Below are 18,142 nucleotides of genomic sequence, written 5' to 3' on the forward strand. Positions count from 1 at the left end.
TAATTTGATAAGGACATTTGATTGGATTTGATGAGTCTGTTTCTCCACACAGGATATCTCTGGAATATTTAACAGGATTCTTCACCCCATTCCAGTTTTTTTTTTTAGTGGAGTTTAGTTTAAAACACAAGCAGAACCATTTCTTTGGTATGTGAGGTATTTTGAATGGATCTGTGATATGTTGGATCATTTACTTAGGAGTTTCTGTGTTTGTAGTTTAACAGAGGTATATCTTTTTGCTGTACTGTATATTGCTGTATGTACAGTATTGGGATTCGTAAAAGTTCCTAATGACATTCAAGTCAAGGTTATTTCTTAAATGACCATGTACCCACTTATGCCAAAGCAACATGTAGTGTTTGGGATTGTTTTCTTTAGAAACAAATTCATATATTTCCAGACAGTGTGGCCATATGTCTTTTTTTTTTAATAATCAATCATAATTAAGGCGCTTAGTCACTTTAATACATTTCTATTTATTTATTTATTTAGAACTTAAGCATCAATTCTTATTGTGCACAGGTTCATCACATCCCCATCTTTTCCAACTTCTTAGTATTGGTTTAGAGATGTAACTACGTAATGCTATGTACATGATTTCACCAAAAACTGCTAGAATCTGGTGTATTTGGCATATATTACCTATGTGTTACCCATGAAACAGGAGGTCATACATTAATCAGCCATAATATTAAAACCATTAACAATAAACCACCTGGGTTTTGGGTTCCCCCTTGTGCCACAAGGGCGGGTCTGACCCCTAGGGGTGTGGTTCAGCAGGGCTACTGTTGTGCGCAGTGGTGGGTTTTTTTTTTATTGGGTGCTGTGCTGTTGGGCGTCCATGGATCTGACTTGTTTCCAATCGGTGCTCAATCGGATCAATTAGGATCTAAAGAGTTTGGAGCCCGGGTTGGCAGCCTAGAGCTTTTTGCCTGCTGGGTATAGTTGGTGATACAATGCTGTTCAGTTCCCCTTGCGGCGGTCACAATGTGATGGCTGATTGGTGTATAATCCTGTCAGAGCTTAATATAACATGTTCAAATATATGTAAGATGTGGACCATCCAATAATTAGAAAGCAAATATTCTGTAGAGAAATGTCCAGTTGTGAAGATATTTTTTTCCACCTAAACCATCTAACACATCTCACTTGACCTATGACCTTTGTAAAAACATACCCATAATTCTTGAGAAATTAAACATTGCTTCTCTCTGTGTGTCTCTCTCTCTGTCTCTCTCTCTTTCTCTTCCTCTGTGTAAGTGTGTGTGAGATAAATGCAGTCTTCATACACAAACATGTCGAGCAGGTTGTTGTAAAGAAACAGCATATAAAATACACAACATGCTCTAATAATCTGTCAGTAATTGGGGAGAAGAGAAATCCAAAACCCAAAACGCTGACAGTACTTGAAGGCACCAGTTTGATAGGCACTTATTAAGGTTTATAATCAGTTATATATTGTGACATAAAATACTATGAAAGATAGATACAAAAGATAGATAGGTCTGTTGTGCCTGACCTACTGAATAATCACTATACCTTAATAAACATGTCAATGCTGAGCCGAGACCAGATGCATAGATTTAGAAGTAGTTTCAGGGGTCTACACTATGCCTGATGTTAAAGCTATGAAAATCATATAGCTTCAGATAAGAAGGTTAAAGATTAAGCAATAAAATATCTTATTTAAAAAAGAAATCACATTGTAAAGAAATGATAAAGACATATAATTTGTTTCTTCTGGCCAATAGGCCTACTGTGGCCAAAACACATTTGTGACTGTGCAAAGTCCGGTCTGGTCTGACGTTTTTGCTTAAAGAAAACCTTATTACAGTAACACTGCGCAAATTCAGCTTACACAGTATTCATATACTTTTAAATGTATCATTGCTTTTAATATAATACTTTAAAAGAAATTGTCTATTTACTTTAAAATGACTTGAAGATTTGCACATCATCCCACATACATTCATTCAGCGACTTTGTATGAGGGTCTCATCTGGAAATCCCTTTTAAAACCCATTAAATTCACTGGATGAGGAGCCATATAACTTTACACGTGCTTGCATCACAGGTCCTCTCCTGGCTGGTATTGTGGTTCAGTAGCGGTAAAGTAGTCCTCCAGGAAGCCCTGCAGGTACTCGAAGGTGTGGCGCTCGTCTGCATCCTTCCTCCAACACTGCAGCATTAACTCGTGCAGAGACGCTGGACAGCCCTGTGGACATGGCATACGATAGCCACGTTCCACTTGTTCCAGGACCTCCCTGTTATTCATGCCTACACGCAGACAAAAAAAGCAAATCATGTCAGTATTTTTGCATAACAATGCATCAACTGGAAATATCTCTGAACGAAAAAGCCGTTCTTCTGCTTATGTACGGCTATTTTAAAGGAGCGATATGCAGTTTTTAGAGCTGTCTATAAGAGCAATTACAAGTGCATTGAAAACGTTGACAAGCTTTGATTTCACCCCTTTAAATTCCACATAAATACTTTTATATTTTTATTTTTTGAAGGCAATGTAAGTATTTGGTAATTGGCAAGTTTTTAAAGCAAAACCTTTTTACGAGACCACGGGGTTCCAAGTCATAGATTTTACTATTGGTACGCAAAGCACTTTAAGTTTATTGCTGTCAGTATAAAATATTACAAAGATTAACATTTATTGCAAACTGATGCTTGTAAATAAAAAGATAAGACGACAAGAGGAAATAAAAGCAAACAAGACTAAATCAAGAAGCATTTTGAGCCGCTTGAAATGTGCCTCCATAATGACACACACACACACACACTCACACACACAGACACAAACGCATGCTGAATATACCTGGGTATGGCACTCTGCCTTTTGTAATGAGTTCAGTCAGTAGGATGCCAAAAGACCACACGTCTGATTTGATGGTAAATTTGCCATAGAGAGCCGCCTCTGGGGCGGTCCACTTTATCGGGAATTTGGCTCCTGTGGAAAACCGAAGTACAGCATTAGTTCAACACAAACAAAGTGAGAAAGCAGCATAAGAATAAAGAAGTACAATAGAATGTAGCAGTAAAAAGGAATGAATAAGTAATCCCATTTGAGGTTAGGGCAAAGCGAAAGAGTGGAAGTTGAGTGGAATAGAGGAAAAAACAAGTGCAAAAAAAAAACAATTCAGTGAGAACAGTTGAGTGTTGGGTGGAGTCAGAGGACTGAGTGACCTTGTCTGGCGGTGTATTCATTGTCTTCGATGAGTCTGGCCAGCCCAAAGTCGGCAATCTTACAGACCAAGCTATCTCCCACCAGGATGTTGGCTGCTCTCAGGTCTCTGTGGATGTAGTTCATTCTCTCGATGTACGCCATCCCAGCTGCAATCTGTTAGAAACACATGCATCATGTTATCACTACAAAATACCTCAAACACATACCTAATAATGTATCACATTAAAAATAATAGTAATAATAATAATAGTAATAATAATAATAATAATAATACAAGACAAATATTTTTTTATCACACACTAACTTTTCATTACATTGTGTTAAGAAGACAGACGGTCCTTAACTTGCCCTCAAATGAACTTTTTGTATGTACATTATGTTTGCTTTTAGATTTATTAATATTCCATCCATCCATCTAGGAACCTCTGTAGTCCAACTAGGGATAATGGAGGTCAATGGTGAAGGTCGTGGAAGGACTTATGGTCAACATTGACACGCTACGGGCAATTTGGGAACGCCAATTAGTCTAATCTGCATGTCTTTGGACAGTGGGAGGAAACCAGAGTACCCTGGAGGAAACCTCCCAAGTACGGTGAGAACATGCACACAGACCTGACGCGGGAATCGAACCCGGGACCTGGAGGCAGAAGGCGCTAAGCCCTTATTATTATTATTATTATTATTATATGTCTTTTGCTATTAGACAAGACTGCAAAAAAATATGCTTAATATTCCTCCTGTACTCCCTTTATTAACATCATAACACACTGTTTAACATTAACTTTTTACGCATTATATATTACACATAAAGTAGACGTGTGATTCATGAGTTATTACAATAAGGCCTGGAACAATACTGTGTATAAATAATAGCGTTTAAAGTTTTAACCTGTGCAGCCATGTCAACAAGTTGAGGCAGCTTCAGATTTCTGCCATCTCCATCTTTGAGGAAGTCTAACAGGCTTCCTGAAACACAAACAAGTGGTTTTAATGTGATTAGCCTATGTTGGGGAAATTCATTGTGTGTGTGTGTGTGTGTGTGTGTGTGTGTGGGTGGGTGTGTGTGTGTTGTTCATGTGTGTATATGTTTACCTTGACTCATGAACTCTGTGATGATGTAGATTGGTTCTTCTGACACCACAGCATACAGCTGAACAAGTTTATCATGACGGAGTCTCTTCATGATCTGGGCCTCATCTAGGAAAGCCTCTGGAGACATGGTGCCTGGCTTCAGAGTCTTCACAGCCACTTTAGTAGTGCCGTTCCACATCCCTACAGACAATCAAAGTGTGAAGCAGTGTGACAAACACAGAGACACAGGGTTTATAAGTTAAGAGAGGGAGTTTGGGGAATTCGGAGAAGATGAGGGGTAAATGGTGGATATTGAAGGTTATTATAGACGAATATGAGGCAAGGACAAAATAGACAGAATGGACGGACACATGCACAAGCAGTGGCTACAGAGCTTTAGAAAAAGGAAGGTAATAAACTGGGGGATTTCATGCAAAAACATCAGTCACTATGATGGTACCTTCAAAGTTGGATTTAATTTTTTTTTTTTTTATTGTGGGGGAATGCATGTAACTGTAGAGACACGTCATCAAGGCCTTCAAGGGAACAATTGCAAAAAAAAAAGCCACTCTATGAATTGCTATTAGAATAGAATATGTGCTGTAAAAAGTTACTATTCCTAGTTGGTCTTCAACAATCAGTGTACCATGAAGGACATGTCTCTTGTGCCGTTTGGTAGAGGTCATCAAGGCTTGACCTTTAGGACGGCTGTTACACTCTGAGAGTACACCAATGTTTTTGCTACACTGTAAAACAAAATGAACACTAAGCACAAAAACTTGAGGATCCACATAAATAGTGCAAATAGACTTGTGAAAAACCAATGACTCTGCCCTAGGTTGCTAAGCAGCATCTTCTCAATGTTATCTATAGCTTTTCTCACAAAACTGTTTTTAAAAACACAGCGCAGATGTGCAACAAGGACAAATCCTGGTTTAAAGCATGGAAATACTTTATAATACGCGCTAGACTATATAAGCATAAGACACAAAAACACGGCCTCCACCAGACACAGACAGCAACGTTGAAGCTAGCGGGGACAGACACTGGGGACAGACACTGGCTCCAGACACCGATGCTAAGGATAACTATCTCACCCATCCAGACGTCACCAAAGCAACCCTGACCCAACTTCCTCTTGAGTTGCAGGGTGTCCCGGGGTATCTCCCAAGCATCTTTGCCCAAACCAAGGGTCTGGGGTGTGGAATTTGGACATGGAGTGGTCAAGTAGTAACATAAACCATCATGAGTACCTGAGGAAGGGTGTAAAAGAAAAACAAAGAAAGGGAGAAGGAAAAGGGTGGAGATGGAAAAAAAGAGTGAAATAGTGTAGCATGCAATGATACAAGGATTAGAGGAAGACAAAGGCAACTGCACAGCCTTGGGGTGATCCTCATGCTGCAGCTCAGCCATTTAACACTGAAGCATAACATGAGAATACAGCTGATCATCCCACTGTGCTTGTTGCTGGTAATCTTCCCCTTTAACATGCCCCAGTTCAGCGCGGTTCCTACCCATCCACACTTCACCAAATTGCCCGTTGCCCAGTTTCTTAATTAGCTGAAGTGACTCCCTTGGTATCTCCCAAACATCCTTAGTCTTCACAGACAGGTCAGCTAGTTTAGGCATACCTCGCCTACAGCTGCCCATCAGACGGCAGCAAAGCCCTGCTGCACGATCTGAGTCGAAGAGCATACAGAAAGAGGGACATTTATATACACACAAACACACACACACACACACAAACATTGCACATAAAGAAAATCAGACAAAGAAAACAAGATAACACCAAGAAAGACAAAATTCAAGTTACATACAGCAGAAAGTTGAAAAAAACTCAAGGAAGCACAACATAGCTCTGATACATGCGAACGAACAAAGAACAGATGAGTACTATCATAGGACAGAAGATGTGGCCTTGTTTTAGCTAAGGTCCACACTTTGTATTGACATTTGCACCCTGTTAATTGAGTTGATTGCATGTATTGTATATACAGTACATACAGGGTGTTTATGTCTGACTATGACCAGTCCTGAAATCAAAAGTGAAAAAAAAGGGAAATAAAAACAGAAAAAAGCATGTTGACTTTAAAAAAAAAAAGAACAAACTTTTTTAGAAAGCATGACAGAGGAGGAAGACGAGACAATGTAAAAAAAGTTGATTGACCCCAAGTACACAATGTTACCATAAAGTGGTAGACACTTTAGACACTCGGGTCACGAAAGCTGGAGTTAAGCAACCAACATTATACACACTTAAATACACACTTGTTGACCTATTATTAGGAACTTCTGTATACCTAAGACGTTACAGGTGTGAGAGGTCACAGGAGAATGACTGGACTGGGTTCGAGGGGACAGGATCCCACTCCTGCCAGTCAAGGACAGCTCAAACAATGTCTTGTCTTTAACTGTCCAGTTCCATATGAGAAGCTTTCCTGTCCACCATGTTTTTTGGGGTTTTTTTTTTTTTTTGCAACCTTTGCATCAGGATGATCCAGTCTGGATATTCTTTTACAAAATTTGTATATTCATTAATAAGACATCTCCATTATTAGAACTGTCACTCTTTTGAGTAAACTCTAGAGGGTGAAGTGTGTAAAAACCCCTTGAGATCAGCAGTTCTTGCTAATACTCAAATTAGCTTTCTGGCACCCACGACACTTCCATAGTCAAAGTCACTGAGATCACTAATTATAAATAAAGCTGCTTACTTATATCTTTATTAATTCATATGTTGTGTTGCTGCTACATGATTGATTAATTGATTGGATAATGGCAACTGTTCCTAATGAAGTGGCCATGAATGTATAGGTTAGGTCATTTTTATAGAAAAACCTACATACAATTTTACAGCTTCTCAGGTCGTCGGATATAACTACCAACCCCTAAACAGTATATGAAAAGCAATTTACATTGAGTAAACGTATAAAACTCTGTACTAACATACTACGTATATGCACCCAGAATAGAGAACATCGACACCACAAAGTGTGTTTCACTGTGCATGCAGAAGTGTATCGTGAATTTCAGTGGGCAGGAAGAACTATTTCGGCTGACCTGAATAATGTTGCACCAGTTGCTGAACAGTTTCGAACTGGCTCCGGGTTGTGATGTAATACCCGCCGTTATCGAGCTTCCTGATTTTATAATGCTTTACATGGTCACCCTTTGCCTCATCCCAGTCTTTGATAGACAGTGAGTATGCTCCTGAGGGACAGAAAGAAAGGCAAAATACAACAATAAAAGTAAATCATACATCTGGAACAGGCCCATTGAGAGCAAGGGTGAAAGATGCAGAATAGAAGTGAGAGATATCCCTTACCTTTAGTGGTCTCACTCTCTCTTATCAAGAAGGTCCCTCTGGGGTTGTTCTGGCCCAGGAGCTGCCTTTCTGCATCCTTACGGCCCATCTTACCGAAATACCACCTACGTAATTACATTGCTATAATAAGTATATATCTATACAATAAAATAAAAACATACACATTTTAGTCTACTTTGTAGAAGTGTAATCGCTAACTGCAGCCCTTATGTCTGCCAGCCAGTCCCTATCCATTTTTTGAGCCATTTCTTCCATACAATGTTAATCCCAAAAGTAATAATTTTCAATACAAATGTGACTTATAGAATAGCCCACGTCCCAAATAATATCTGTCTCTATGATGGTGAAAGTGTCTATAAAATGTGTTTAATCTCGACAAATGGGCTACAGTCAGTAACCAATATGGTAACTGTATTTGTTAAAATGGACAGTGGGCATAGCTATGAGTTAGCTGTAGTAGTTTAATGTATAACGTGTTACTCACTCTTCAGCCTGTATGGAATCCACAGGGGCCACATAGTTACTGGGAATGTATCCAGACTTCCCTGTGTCCAGAGATCGTGCTTCCCACCAATCACCTTCGCTGTAAAAGCAAAACAACAGGTTCTCACGGCTTCATACCCACAGAGTGGCAGTTGTAATGCACCATGATATGAACCTGTCTAGCATGTAAAGTTTAACCTTTCCTGTTTTTTTTAGGTGTTGGGTTACTGACCAGATTGCTGGGGTCCTCAATGGCATCAGTCCCCAATACCATAAAGTTGACACTGTCAGAACCTTGTGTGAGGTCCTTAACTGTATCTGCTCCAGGGATGCCATATCCAGGCTATATTATATCATGTGCACTAACTCCAACTTCCTATGGTATATGCAAATTTTACTATACTGTAAGGCTTTCTTCCTCTTTTAACCACCTGCAGCAGTGGCAATTATTTTGATACCTTTTTTTTCTGTAACAAGTGTGAGATACGTCAAGACTTTTAACCGACAACCGAACAATTTACTATTTGATATAAATATCAAATATACGGAACACTAGTACTACGGAACAATAGTATTGGAACACTATTCTTATCAAATACCACCTCATGTGGTCACTTCTCAATTGGTAGACCATCAGACTTTTAATCTGGGGGTCCAGGGTACAAGTCCCTGTTCAGGCGTGACTTTCTTTTTGGAAAAAAAAAGAATTTGGAGGAAGTTGTTTTTGGCGTCCAAGAAGACCATCTTGGATTAAGAATCTCTCAAAAGTGAAAACTTTGAAATTGCTGGCACCTTGCCATGGATTCCCACACTTCAACAAGCCAGTGGTGGCTCAATTGGTTAAGGCTGTGGGTTACTGGGCTATTGATTGAAAGGGCAGGGGTTCGAGTCCAGGCTTCCACTGTTCAGCACGGATCTTAACCCTGAGCTTCCTTTCCAATGTTAAAATTCTTGACTTTGCTGAATGTACCATGTGCATGGTCAGAAGAAGGTATATATTATACTTAATGTGCATGGCAAATTTTATATTGTATGCAATGAGTGTTTTCTTAAGTTTACTCACGTGTTATTGATAATGTGGAACTTTTCTCCCTTCTGAAAGCTCAGGTCATCTTCTGTTCGAGCCTCATAATCATATAGAGATATAAACATTGTCACCCCTCCTCCTGTAAGCAGGCAACCAGTAGCATACACACACACACATTAGCAATAGGGTTAAATTGGAATGTGCGGTCATTCTACATTTTTGCTATAATAACATAAATACACAAACCTGTGATGGCAGCTGACCGTGGCTGGCTCGGGTTGGAGGGGAAGCTGGATGTTGGAAAAGCACTAGAGGTGGAGATTGTGTTGGGGAAATCATTGAAGTTTGGGATGAGGCCGGCCCCTGAGTTCTGGGTGGGGTCAGCAATGTAACGCGAACTGTCCGTCGCCTGAGTCCCGCCCACTGCATCACATGTGTCACTATAGGACACAGCGGACGCTTTGGAGGCCTTCTTCTGCTTACAGCAAGCACAGCCCATACTAATCTTGATTTTCACAGAATATCGCTCATCACCCTGGAAACAGAGCTTCTGCCCAAGAGAGAAGAAAGAAAGCAGACATAAGGAAAAAAATAACTACAGATGCAACACGTTAAAATGAAAGACACTAAAGCTCGGATTAAAAAAATTATTGTATTTAAATAAAAAGGTTTCTACTGGTGTATTTGGCAATGTTTCACTTAATAGTCTAGAGAGAAGTGTATGAGGCAATAAAACATACTGCTGTTTTTGATAATTATTAAAAAATTAATATTTGTGAAACCCATAAAGCTGACAGTAGCGTTCTCGATTTCCCAGTCTTATTTAAAAATAAATCAATCAGGATCTTACCAGATTTTCAAATCATCTGTTCATCCACACCATCTCCCTAGATGAAGAAAGAAATAGTCAGAAAGACAGAAAGTGAAAGAGAGTTCGAGTTTCTGACTTTTTGTGGCTTCCTCTTTTTCTCCCGAGTTCGAGAAATAGGAAGTTGCTTTTCTCTAGCGCGGCATTACGATTTAAAATGTACAGTATACAGATCTTTTTTTTCAGTTTGGTTGGCCATCACTATCTGACTGACCATCAGTGGAGAAACAGGATGTCACTGCTACCCGTATTTCCTGGCGGTCCCGCTAAACCCTCCCCCTGTTTCCTGTACAGAAAGACTACGCGTTTCAGTGAGCCGAAACAGAGGTGGCTGCTTCTGATTTTTAAATATACCAATCTAAGATCAGAAGCACCATCACCACACTTATCTCACACCACAGCATAGTGTGAGAAACAGAGTCACAGCTTACGAACAGCATCAGAATTAGCACTGGAAGATGTGAAAGCTCTTGCAATATAAAAAGAATGTTACACCTTTTTTATTCATGTTTCTTGATGCACAGTAAAACCCAGGATATGTTGAACCGTATCATGCGTATCTAAATGATAAATATTTCAGTATAGAAGCATAAAAGAGTTTTTGTTTAAACCCCCATTAAAACTCTATAGCAACAAATACAGCTACATGTCTCTTTTTTTGAAAAGCTAAACAGCAGAGCGGTGCTTATGAATCTTATTGCAGCTAATGGACTACTATACTAATGTTATTTCTCTTAAAAATAAAATTATAAATAAATAAAAAAAATATATATATAAAAAATATATATATAGTATAAAATATATAGATATATACTTCAAATTAAAAAATTAAGGTAATGAGCAACCTAATGTCTAAGGTTGGTTCTTAGTCTTCGCACTCTGATCTAGCGATACCTCACCATATTTTACATAAAATAAATAAATCGTACATCGCGTATACTGTATTTTCTCTCTCTTTCTGAAAATGTGATTACAAACTAATAGTCATACATGTTTTCTGAAATGTTCCTTTTGTTAAACTTCTCGATAGCGTTATTGAATAGATCTTACTTTTATTGATCTTACACCTCTGTGGATGCATCCAAATTTGCAGACTCAAGGAATGCTTACTGATTTTTGTAGAATATTTAACAACAAAACAAATTAATTAAGAATTAAGAAATTATGACGTGCACACTGCCGTTACAAACTATAAAGCATTTTCATGTTAAAAACATATCTCATATATGATAAAAAATACACATCTCTGAAGCTCCTGAGTACAAAATACCCATGAGAAAAAGAAAGATGCACCAGAAAAGTGTTTTTATAAAGCTGTTTTTGTCATCTTATCAAAAAACAATGCTTAGCTTAAAAATAAAATGGTATAGATATTAATAAAAAGATGTATGTGATAGCAATGAACAAGTCAAAATGACATCCAGGCAGAAAAATAGCATAAGAATGAAAAAGGCTTTAACGTTTTTAGAACTATTGTTTTTGCACGATGCATTTTTTTACTGCCTAATGCACGCTATCATTGAATGAATAAGTAGTTAGATGAGGAGGTAAAAAGTTGAAAGTGGAGCACCTTTAAAAAAAATGTACAAAAATAAATGAAGACTTTACAAGTTAAAGCATTTGGTTATTGTGCCATTGCTTATGATAGCGGTGCTTCAGTAAGACAAAGAGCAAGTCACAGACAAGGTGGAGCCACAAAAGCCACGTTCGGATTACAGGAACATATGAGCTTTCTATTTAAGACAAAGTGCAATGTATGTGAAATGTTATTTTGTAACATGTGTCAAATAAAAATGATTAAAGTAAATGAAGAGTGCTTAGAGCTACAGTAACAGCTAAAAGTGAGTTAACATGGACCAATTATATCGTGGTCCAAATAATCCTTTTTTTTTTAAAGATGTTTTTAACTTTTTTGTGAAATAAGATTGTTTTAAATAATGTCTCTATAGTTGGACTGTACACACAAGTCATAAGTAAGCAGACACCCTGTAGAACACACTCTTTTGAAACATATTACATACATGTTGAAATATCTGTGATGTCCGATTCTGTCGTTAACTTGTTGGTTCATGCTGTATTTCCCCTGTTTGTGTGAGAAAAGGTTTTTTGCTACTGTGACATCACAGAATGAAATTCCTAGTACAATTGCACTAGTGTTTAAAAGTCAAACAATTTTCGACTATGTTGAACATAAGTGTAATAGGCAGGTTTCACTATTAGGTCACAAAAACCTTTTTTTTTCCCATTCACCATTTGTCAGCATTGTTTAAAGATATATATAGAAAAATGACAAATCCAGCATGAAATTCAGGAAGATACCGAAAGATACCAATAGAAAGTTTTGCATTGTATTTACTTTTACTTCCTACTTATCGCTGCTATTCAGTACATTATAAAACTAAATTCAAAACTAAAAATTTGTCTATTAAATAATATATATTTATTTATCATCAGTTAATTTAATTATAATAGATTATGCACCTTTATAAATAATTACATGTTATTTTTAATAAGTCTCTAGTATATAATAGATTTAATCTCTAATATCTAACAGCAGTAAAACCATGAACACCACATATTGATTCATAAATTTTCTTTTACATTTCCACGAAATTCATGAAAATTCATTTACTTACTCCAAGAGGATAAAAAAAGAATAAGGAATAAAAAAAATATCTTGTTTGCTACAGTTATATTTATCTATCCAGTTTCTGAGAGCTATCTATTAGAATGTAAGACAGTGTGAGCATCATTGTAGTGTCAGTAACCAGCAGCTACCATCAGGGTTTACCATCAGTAATCAAACTATTGGAATTGGCGAAGTGTATGGTTCTTTATATTTCTATATCTGCAATGGAAGACATCATACCCCTGATTTAAATGCAAATGTAATAATAAGGGAATTAGAGCCTGGTTACTTAATGTTGCAAGTAATGTTGTCCTGAACCATCGTAAGTTATAAGGACTTGCTTAAAATTAATTATACGGAGTGGTACGTACTATATCACTTAGATACCACCTTGTTCACTCTCCGTCTATTCCACCTGGCAGGAAGCTGCCTGGGTAGGCAGAATTTTAGAGCAGTATTTGCATGAGATAATGTCTGGCACTTTTAAGAGGGCAGAACAAGAACAACTGCCTTCTACAGTTCCTCATTTTAGACAAATTTGAAAGGAAGATCATATTGCTCAGTGTCGGTAATCTAACAGATCAGCTTACCGTACAATTCTTTTTTTTTATTATGATAATTAACATATTCTCATGTATATACCTATGAATATGTAAGGTACAAGTATAACACTAAGGCAGTGTTGTGTGGCAGATATGAAATGATCTTCTGGAGAGTTTGGAGCAAGAAACTTTGTCAGATATCATACGAGGACTGCAATAGCAGTCGTGTATACGTTTTAGACACGCATACCTAAATAAAATACCCAACTTCTTCTTTTATGAAGTTAACATTCCTCACACCCACAGATTAAAATTACAAATATACATTCTATAAATGAATACATGATGCTCTATCACTGCCGGTCATTCCTTAAACAAAACTGATGATAATATAAATGCCACCTATGTTTTTCTTTCTTAAAGTGAAATATCACAATGTAAATGTAGGCCAAACCTAAAACAGACGCTCGCTATGATACTTATATTACAACATGCCAACATAGTCGATTTTTATGTTCTTATACAATAACAGGTATTTCTATTCTTGTAAATCTTGTATCATCTGCCTAGATGTACAGTAAATGTGAAATGTAAGAACTGTTTTTTGGCAACGCCCTAGTATATATTGTGTTAAGAATAAATTCATCTCCAAATTATGACTTTAAAAAAAAAAAGATTTTACAGTACAATTGTGACACAGAGCTCAGCAATGTCCATGATACGGGATATGAATTTTACTATATCATTATTAGTTATAAAGCTAATATATCATTATTTTTAATATAATTGTAGCCCTGATTATTGTATTATGTTTCAGCATAAATTTTAAATAGAATAAAAAGTGATCATTTCATATATCCAAATATCATATATCCAAATATTGAGAAAAAAAAAAAAAGACAACCGCAGCATTGGGATTTGCAGGTAATTTCTTTCATTCTTTTTTTTTCTCACCAAAACTTACAAACAGCAACAAACCTCTCACGGTCACACCCTTTCCTGTCCAATCATTTCCACTAGATAAGAATTCTCCCTGTGGATCTTGGACACATGCTCACACACCTCTTTCAAGTGTGTGAATCATTATATGCACAGATGTTTACATCTTTGCCTACATTCTTGCGTTTTTGGCACTCTGATTCCTCTCTCCAGCTTCCTTACACCACTCCTTGCTCTCTAGCTGTTTTCTTCCTTTCGCCCCTTCCTGCGACAAAAGACCGGAAATGCAACAAATCCTGGGACAATCCTACACCATATGAATGATTATATATATATATATATATATATATATATATATATATATATATATATAATCGTAATCGTAATTGAATTATTTCGACCTATCATAACTATAAAGAAAACTTTCTTTTTCTATTTCACCTGCCTTCCTACACATTCTCAGTTTTTTTTTTTTCCCTCACACTTTTCCTGCCTGCCCTGTACCCCTTGCCTCTCCCCTTCCATTCTCTCTCTCTCCCTCTGGGACAGGAAGTTCCCTCCCCCTAACAGGAAGACTTGTGTGAGTGGAGCTGGAATGATAGGATACAGGGAAGTGAGCAGTCATTCTGCAGTGTTCATGCATGAAAACACACACACATACACACCAAATTCATTGTTCTGACAATAATTAAGTGTGCATACTAGTGTATGAGTTTACTCCTGGTTATGCATTGTCATATGGAGTATAAAGCATTTCCTATTCTAACAACACATCAGATATGTGTGAAAACACAACTGCTGCACCAGCATATAAAAATACTGCAGTGTTGCTTGAACATGGAGCAACGAAACAAGTGAAGTCCACTAGAAAAGTGTCACACACTCAACAACTTCCTTTTTACACATGAAAGTGTAGATTTTCAGTTGATGAATTATGAAACGAGTAAAAATATTTGTGGAAACCATTATCAGTACTACGTTCAGGTTTGGACTGTGCTGTAACTTGGCGGAAAGCCTGAACTGTCGGGTAATCCCACAGAAATGCCTCTTTCATACAAATGTATAGTAAGATTTTCATCTCGGAGCCATTTTAAGTACATTGCACAGGTCAGTTCAAGCTTGCTTGTGTTCGGACATTTCCCCCCGCGTTAGGAAAGAGACACAGGGCCGGGCCCACTTCCTCCCGTTGCGCCAGGAGGCCACAGTCAGGAAGTGACCTCGTAAAACGACAGGAAATGATGAACCTGGCCTAATCTGGTTCCAGTGACATTCCATTCTGTTTTCGCCCCAAAGCTATTAACTGTAATCGTCATTTCAGTATTTTCATTTAAGCACATTTCGACTACGCAACAGCTCAATTAACACTGAATATGGGCGTGTGCATGTGAACATTCTTGTGAACAGTAAAGGTTATCCAGGCAACGTTACCAGAAGCAGAATGGATGGATTGATTTATAGATAGATGGATGGATGGATAGATGGATGGTAAGCATGAAAAACATTACTTTTACAGATTCCAAGGTTACCTAGCAAATTGCATTGGAAGTGCTGCATTTCCAGCAACAGGTATGAAAGCCTATAGAAGATACAGAAGACAGGTGCCATTTAAGACCATTTAAAAAGAAAAAAAATCGAAAAGGGTAGAGGTTATCCACATCCGGAGTGAAAGGACGCGGGCATCATCAGAACCTGAGAGTCACACCTACATACAGTTACTCTATCAGTTTCATCAGAGTTCCAGGGTCAGTTAAAACAAGAAGAAGGGGCAAGGAGGGCTATTAAAACTTGAGCAAACATTGCATTCGTCTAAATGCATAACAGTGGAATATGTTTTCTCAGAGACAGACTGTAGTTCACACTCAAAGAGAAACAATACCCTCAACACAACAGGGAAGTGATACTAACCCATCAGCATGCACTCCGGCGCACAACGCCTGACCCGGGTCCCTGTGCCGGAGTTCGAACCGAGAGCCAAGTGTGGTTTTTACACACACCTTGTACGTACAATCACATCAGTATGAACAACACATTGATGTCTATGTGGACCGGATGAGCCAATCGGAGTCCTCGCGCGTTATTCTTCTCTCCCCGGTTTGGGACGCGTTTATACGTGTCGATACGTTCGATGCCCTTATTTTTATTCGCTTCGGTTTAACAAACAAATCAGAAGCATGAAACTCTGAGACTCACCTGAACGAACTTGATTTCCGGATCCCCTTAATTCCGCTATTCCGCTTTTTACGACTTGAAAGAGAAATCGCCGGCTCGGACCGCAGACGCGCTCGCGCTCTGTCAGGAAGGGCTGAAGTCTGCGCGCGCGCTCCTGTCCAGCGCGTGCTGGGGGCGGAATTGTCTCGTAATTCTCCACCCCTTGAAAACAAATTCACTCACACACACACACACAGACACCACACACAGCCAACACACACACGTTCAGAAACCAAAGGGGTGATCATGCAAATTCCACCCACACAGACCAGAAGTTAGAGTCTAAACCCCAAACCCGGAGGTGCAACTCAACAGTGCCAGCTGTTCACCAGGGTCTATGCTTGTAGGGTGTTCTCAATGTGCATTGGTTAGGACCTACTGTACCAAAAGTGGTCCAAGCAAGGACAAGTGGTAAACCATCAACTGCGTCATGGAGAGTGAAAGCTGGCCTGGTGATCCCACCGCAGAGCTACTGCTGAACAATTTGACTGAAATTTTAATAAAAAATAAAAGAAAAATGTGTCAGAACACATCGTGCATACCAGTATGTGTAGTGGTGGTGGTGGCACGGTGGTTTAGTGTGAGTAGCACTGTCATCTGGCATCCCCAGGGTCCGGTTGCATGTTTTCCCTGTGCTTGGTGGGTTTCCTCCAGGGTCTCCGGTTTCTATTTGGCGTTTCCAAATTGCCCATAGTGTGTAAATGAGTGTGTGTGTGTGTGTGTGTGTGTGTGTGTGCCCGCCCTGTGATGGATTGGCACGCTGTCCAGGGTGTACCCTGCCTCGTGCCCTAACCCTTCTGGGACAGACTCCAGGTCCCCGCGACCCTGAATACAGGATAAAGTGGGATAGAAGATGAGTGAGTGTTCCTAAGCAGCCTATTCAACACCAACAACAGATTAGAAAACTGCACAAATGAGCAGGTGTGTTCCTTATAACCTGGTCTGTTTTTTATCCAAATCAAAGTAACAGGAAAAACATACATTGTTTATAATATTTTCAAACAACTATGTTTGTCCATTTAAAACATTATAACATCAAGTGTAAAAAATATTGTAAAAATAATAATAATAATAATGAATTAATAATAAAAAAAAGTATACTTCTGGCTGAAAATTTGTGCAACTCCATTAATGAAAATAAATGGATAATAAAAGGAGGCGTCGACTGTAGAGGTTCCTTGCCCTACAAAAGTCAACAAAAGGTTACTGGCCCTTCTTAAGAAAATTTCTTATATTCCAATTCAAACAAATTTCCAAATCCCTTAAAAGCAAAATGTTAGAAATAAGTAAAGCTGCAAACAGTACATTCACCAGAGTGCTGAATGTCCGACAACACTTCTGGGACAAAGTTCTGACAGCCCCCCTCCCCCACCGCCAACAATTGAACAATATTATGTTTAGAGTTAAAAATCATTGTACAGCAAAAAATATAAATAAAAAATCAAATGTAAAACATGGTTTCTGTCTCAGTGCCTAGAAAAAGTAAAACATCAAAATGATCAAACCTTTTGCGGGACAATGGCTTGGTAGACCTGAAGCTTAAAGAAAGTCGAATAATGCAATAAAACAATGAGACTAACTCACACAAACACTATAAACAGAAACACTTTTGTAGTATAAAGCAAAGAGCCAAAATTTCCATCTTACTACACAAATACCAGCAAAAATGCCCACACAGTCCTTTAAGAGACCCATTTAAAAGTTGTGGGCAGGGACTGCAAAGGGTGACAAATTTTTTGACAAAGTGTGACAAAAGATTTCGACAAATTCCAAAATAGACCACAACACGATGTATACAGTAGAAGTGGCCTTTGTATGGCTTGATCATATGAATCCCATGTGGGACTATTGCAG

The 18,142-nt window shown here is 38.3% G+C and overlaps 1 protein-coding gene across 2 annotated transcripts; it reads right to left on the reverse strand.

The window, feature by feature from the left end:
• Positions 1-456: 456 nt before the first annotated feature.
• yrk (Yes-related kinase) lies at positions 457-16,420 on the reverse strand. Of its 2 annotated transcripts, none has more exons than XM_053491623.1 (13): positions 16,271-16,420; positions 9,953-9,989; positions 9,349-9,652; positions 9,139-9,241; positions 8,077-8,175; positions 7,593-7,696; positions 7,328-7,477; positions 5,782-5,946; positions 4,289-4,468; positions 4,086-4,162; positions 3,196-3,349; positions 2,828-2,959; positions 457-2,277 (listed from the first exon to the last, which is right to left on the reverse strand). In XM_053491623.1, the coding sequence occupies exons 3-13, from the start codon at positions 9,599-9,601 to the stop codon at positions 2,069-2,071; spliced, it is 1,626 nt and encodes a 541-aa protein (XP_053347598.1). In that variant the 5' UTR covers positions 9,602-9,652; positions 9,953-9,989; positions 16,271-16,420; the 3' UTR covers positions 457-2,068. The 2 variants fall into 2 exon arrangements, with proteins under 2 accessions (XP_053347598.1, XP_053347599.1); XM_053491624.1 differs by lacking the exon at positions 5,782-5,946 and adding an exon at positions 5,365-5,520 and having other exon boundaries at positions 16,271-16,419.
• Between the last annotated feature and the right edge of the window lie 1,722 nt (positions 16,421-18,142).

Source organism: Clarias gariepinus, chromosome 3 (assembly GCF_024256425.1).
Source record: "Clarias gariepinus isolate MV-2021 ecotype Netherlands chromosome 3, CGAR_prim_01v2, whole genome shotgun sequence".
NCBI lineage: Eukaryota > Metazoa > Chordata > Actinopteri > Siluriformes > Clariidae > Clarias > Clarias gariepinus.

What these genes read in the sequence shown, in the direction of transcription:
- yrk (XM_053491623.1), bottom strand. Translation starts at nt 9,601, where the DNA reads ATGGGCTGTGCTTGCTGTAAGCAGAAGAAGGCCTCCAAAGCGTCCGCT. An exon ending in ACTGGTGCAACATTATTCAG is followed by an intron (nt 5,947 to 7,327) that starts GTCAGCCGAAAT and finishes TCTTCGACTCAG; the next exon opens with ATCGTGCAGCAGGGCTTTGC. An exon ending in AGGCAGAGTGCCATACCCAG is followed by an intron (nt 2,278 to 2,827) that starts GTATATTCAGCA and finishes GTCTGCGTGTAG; the next exon opens with GCATGAATAACAGGGAGGTC.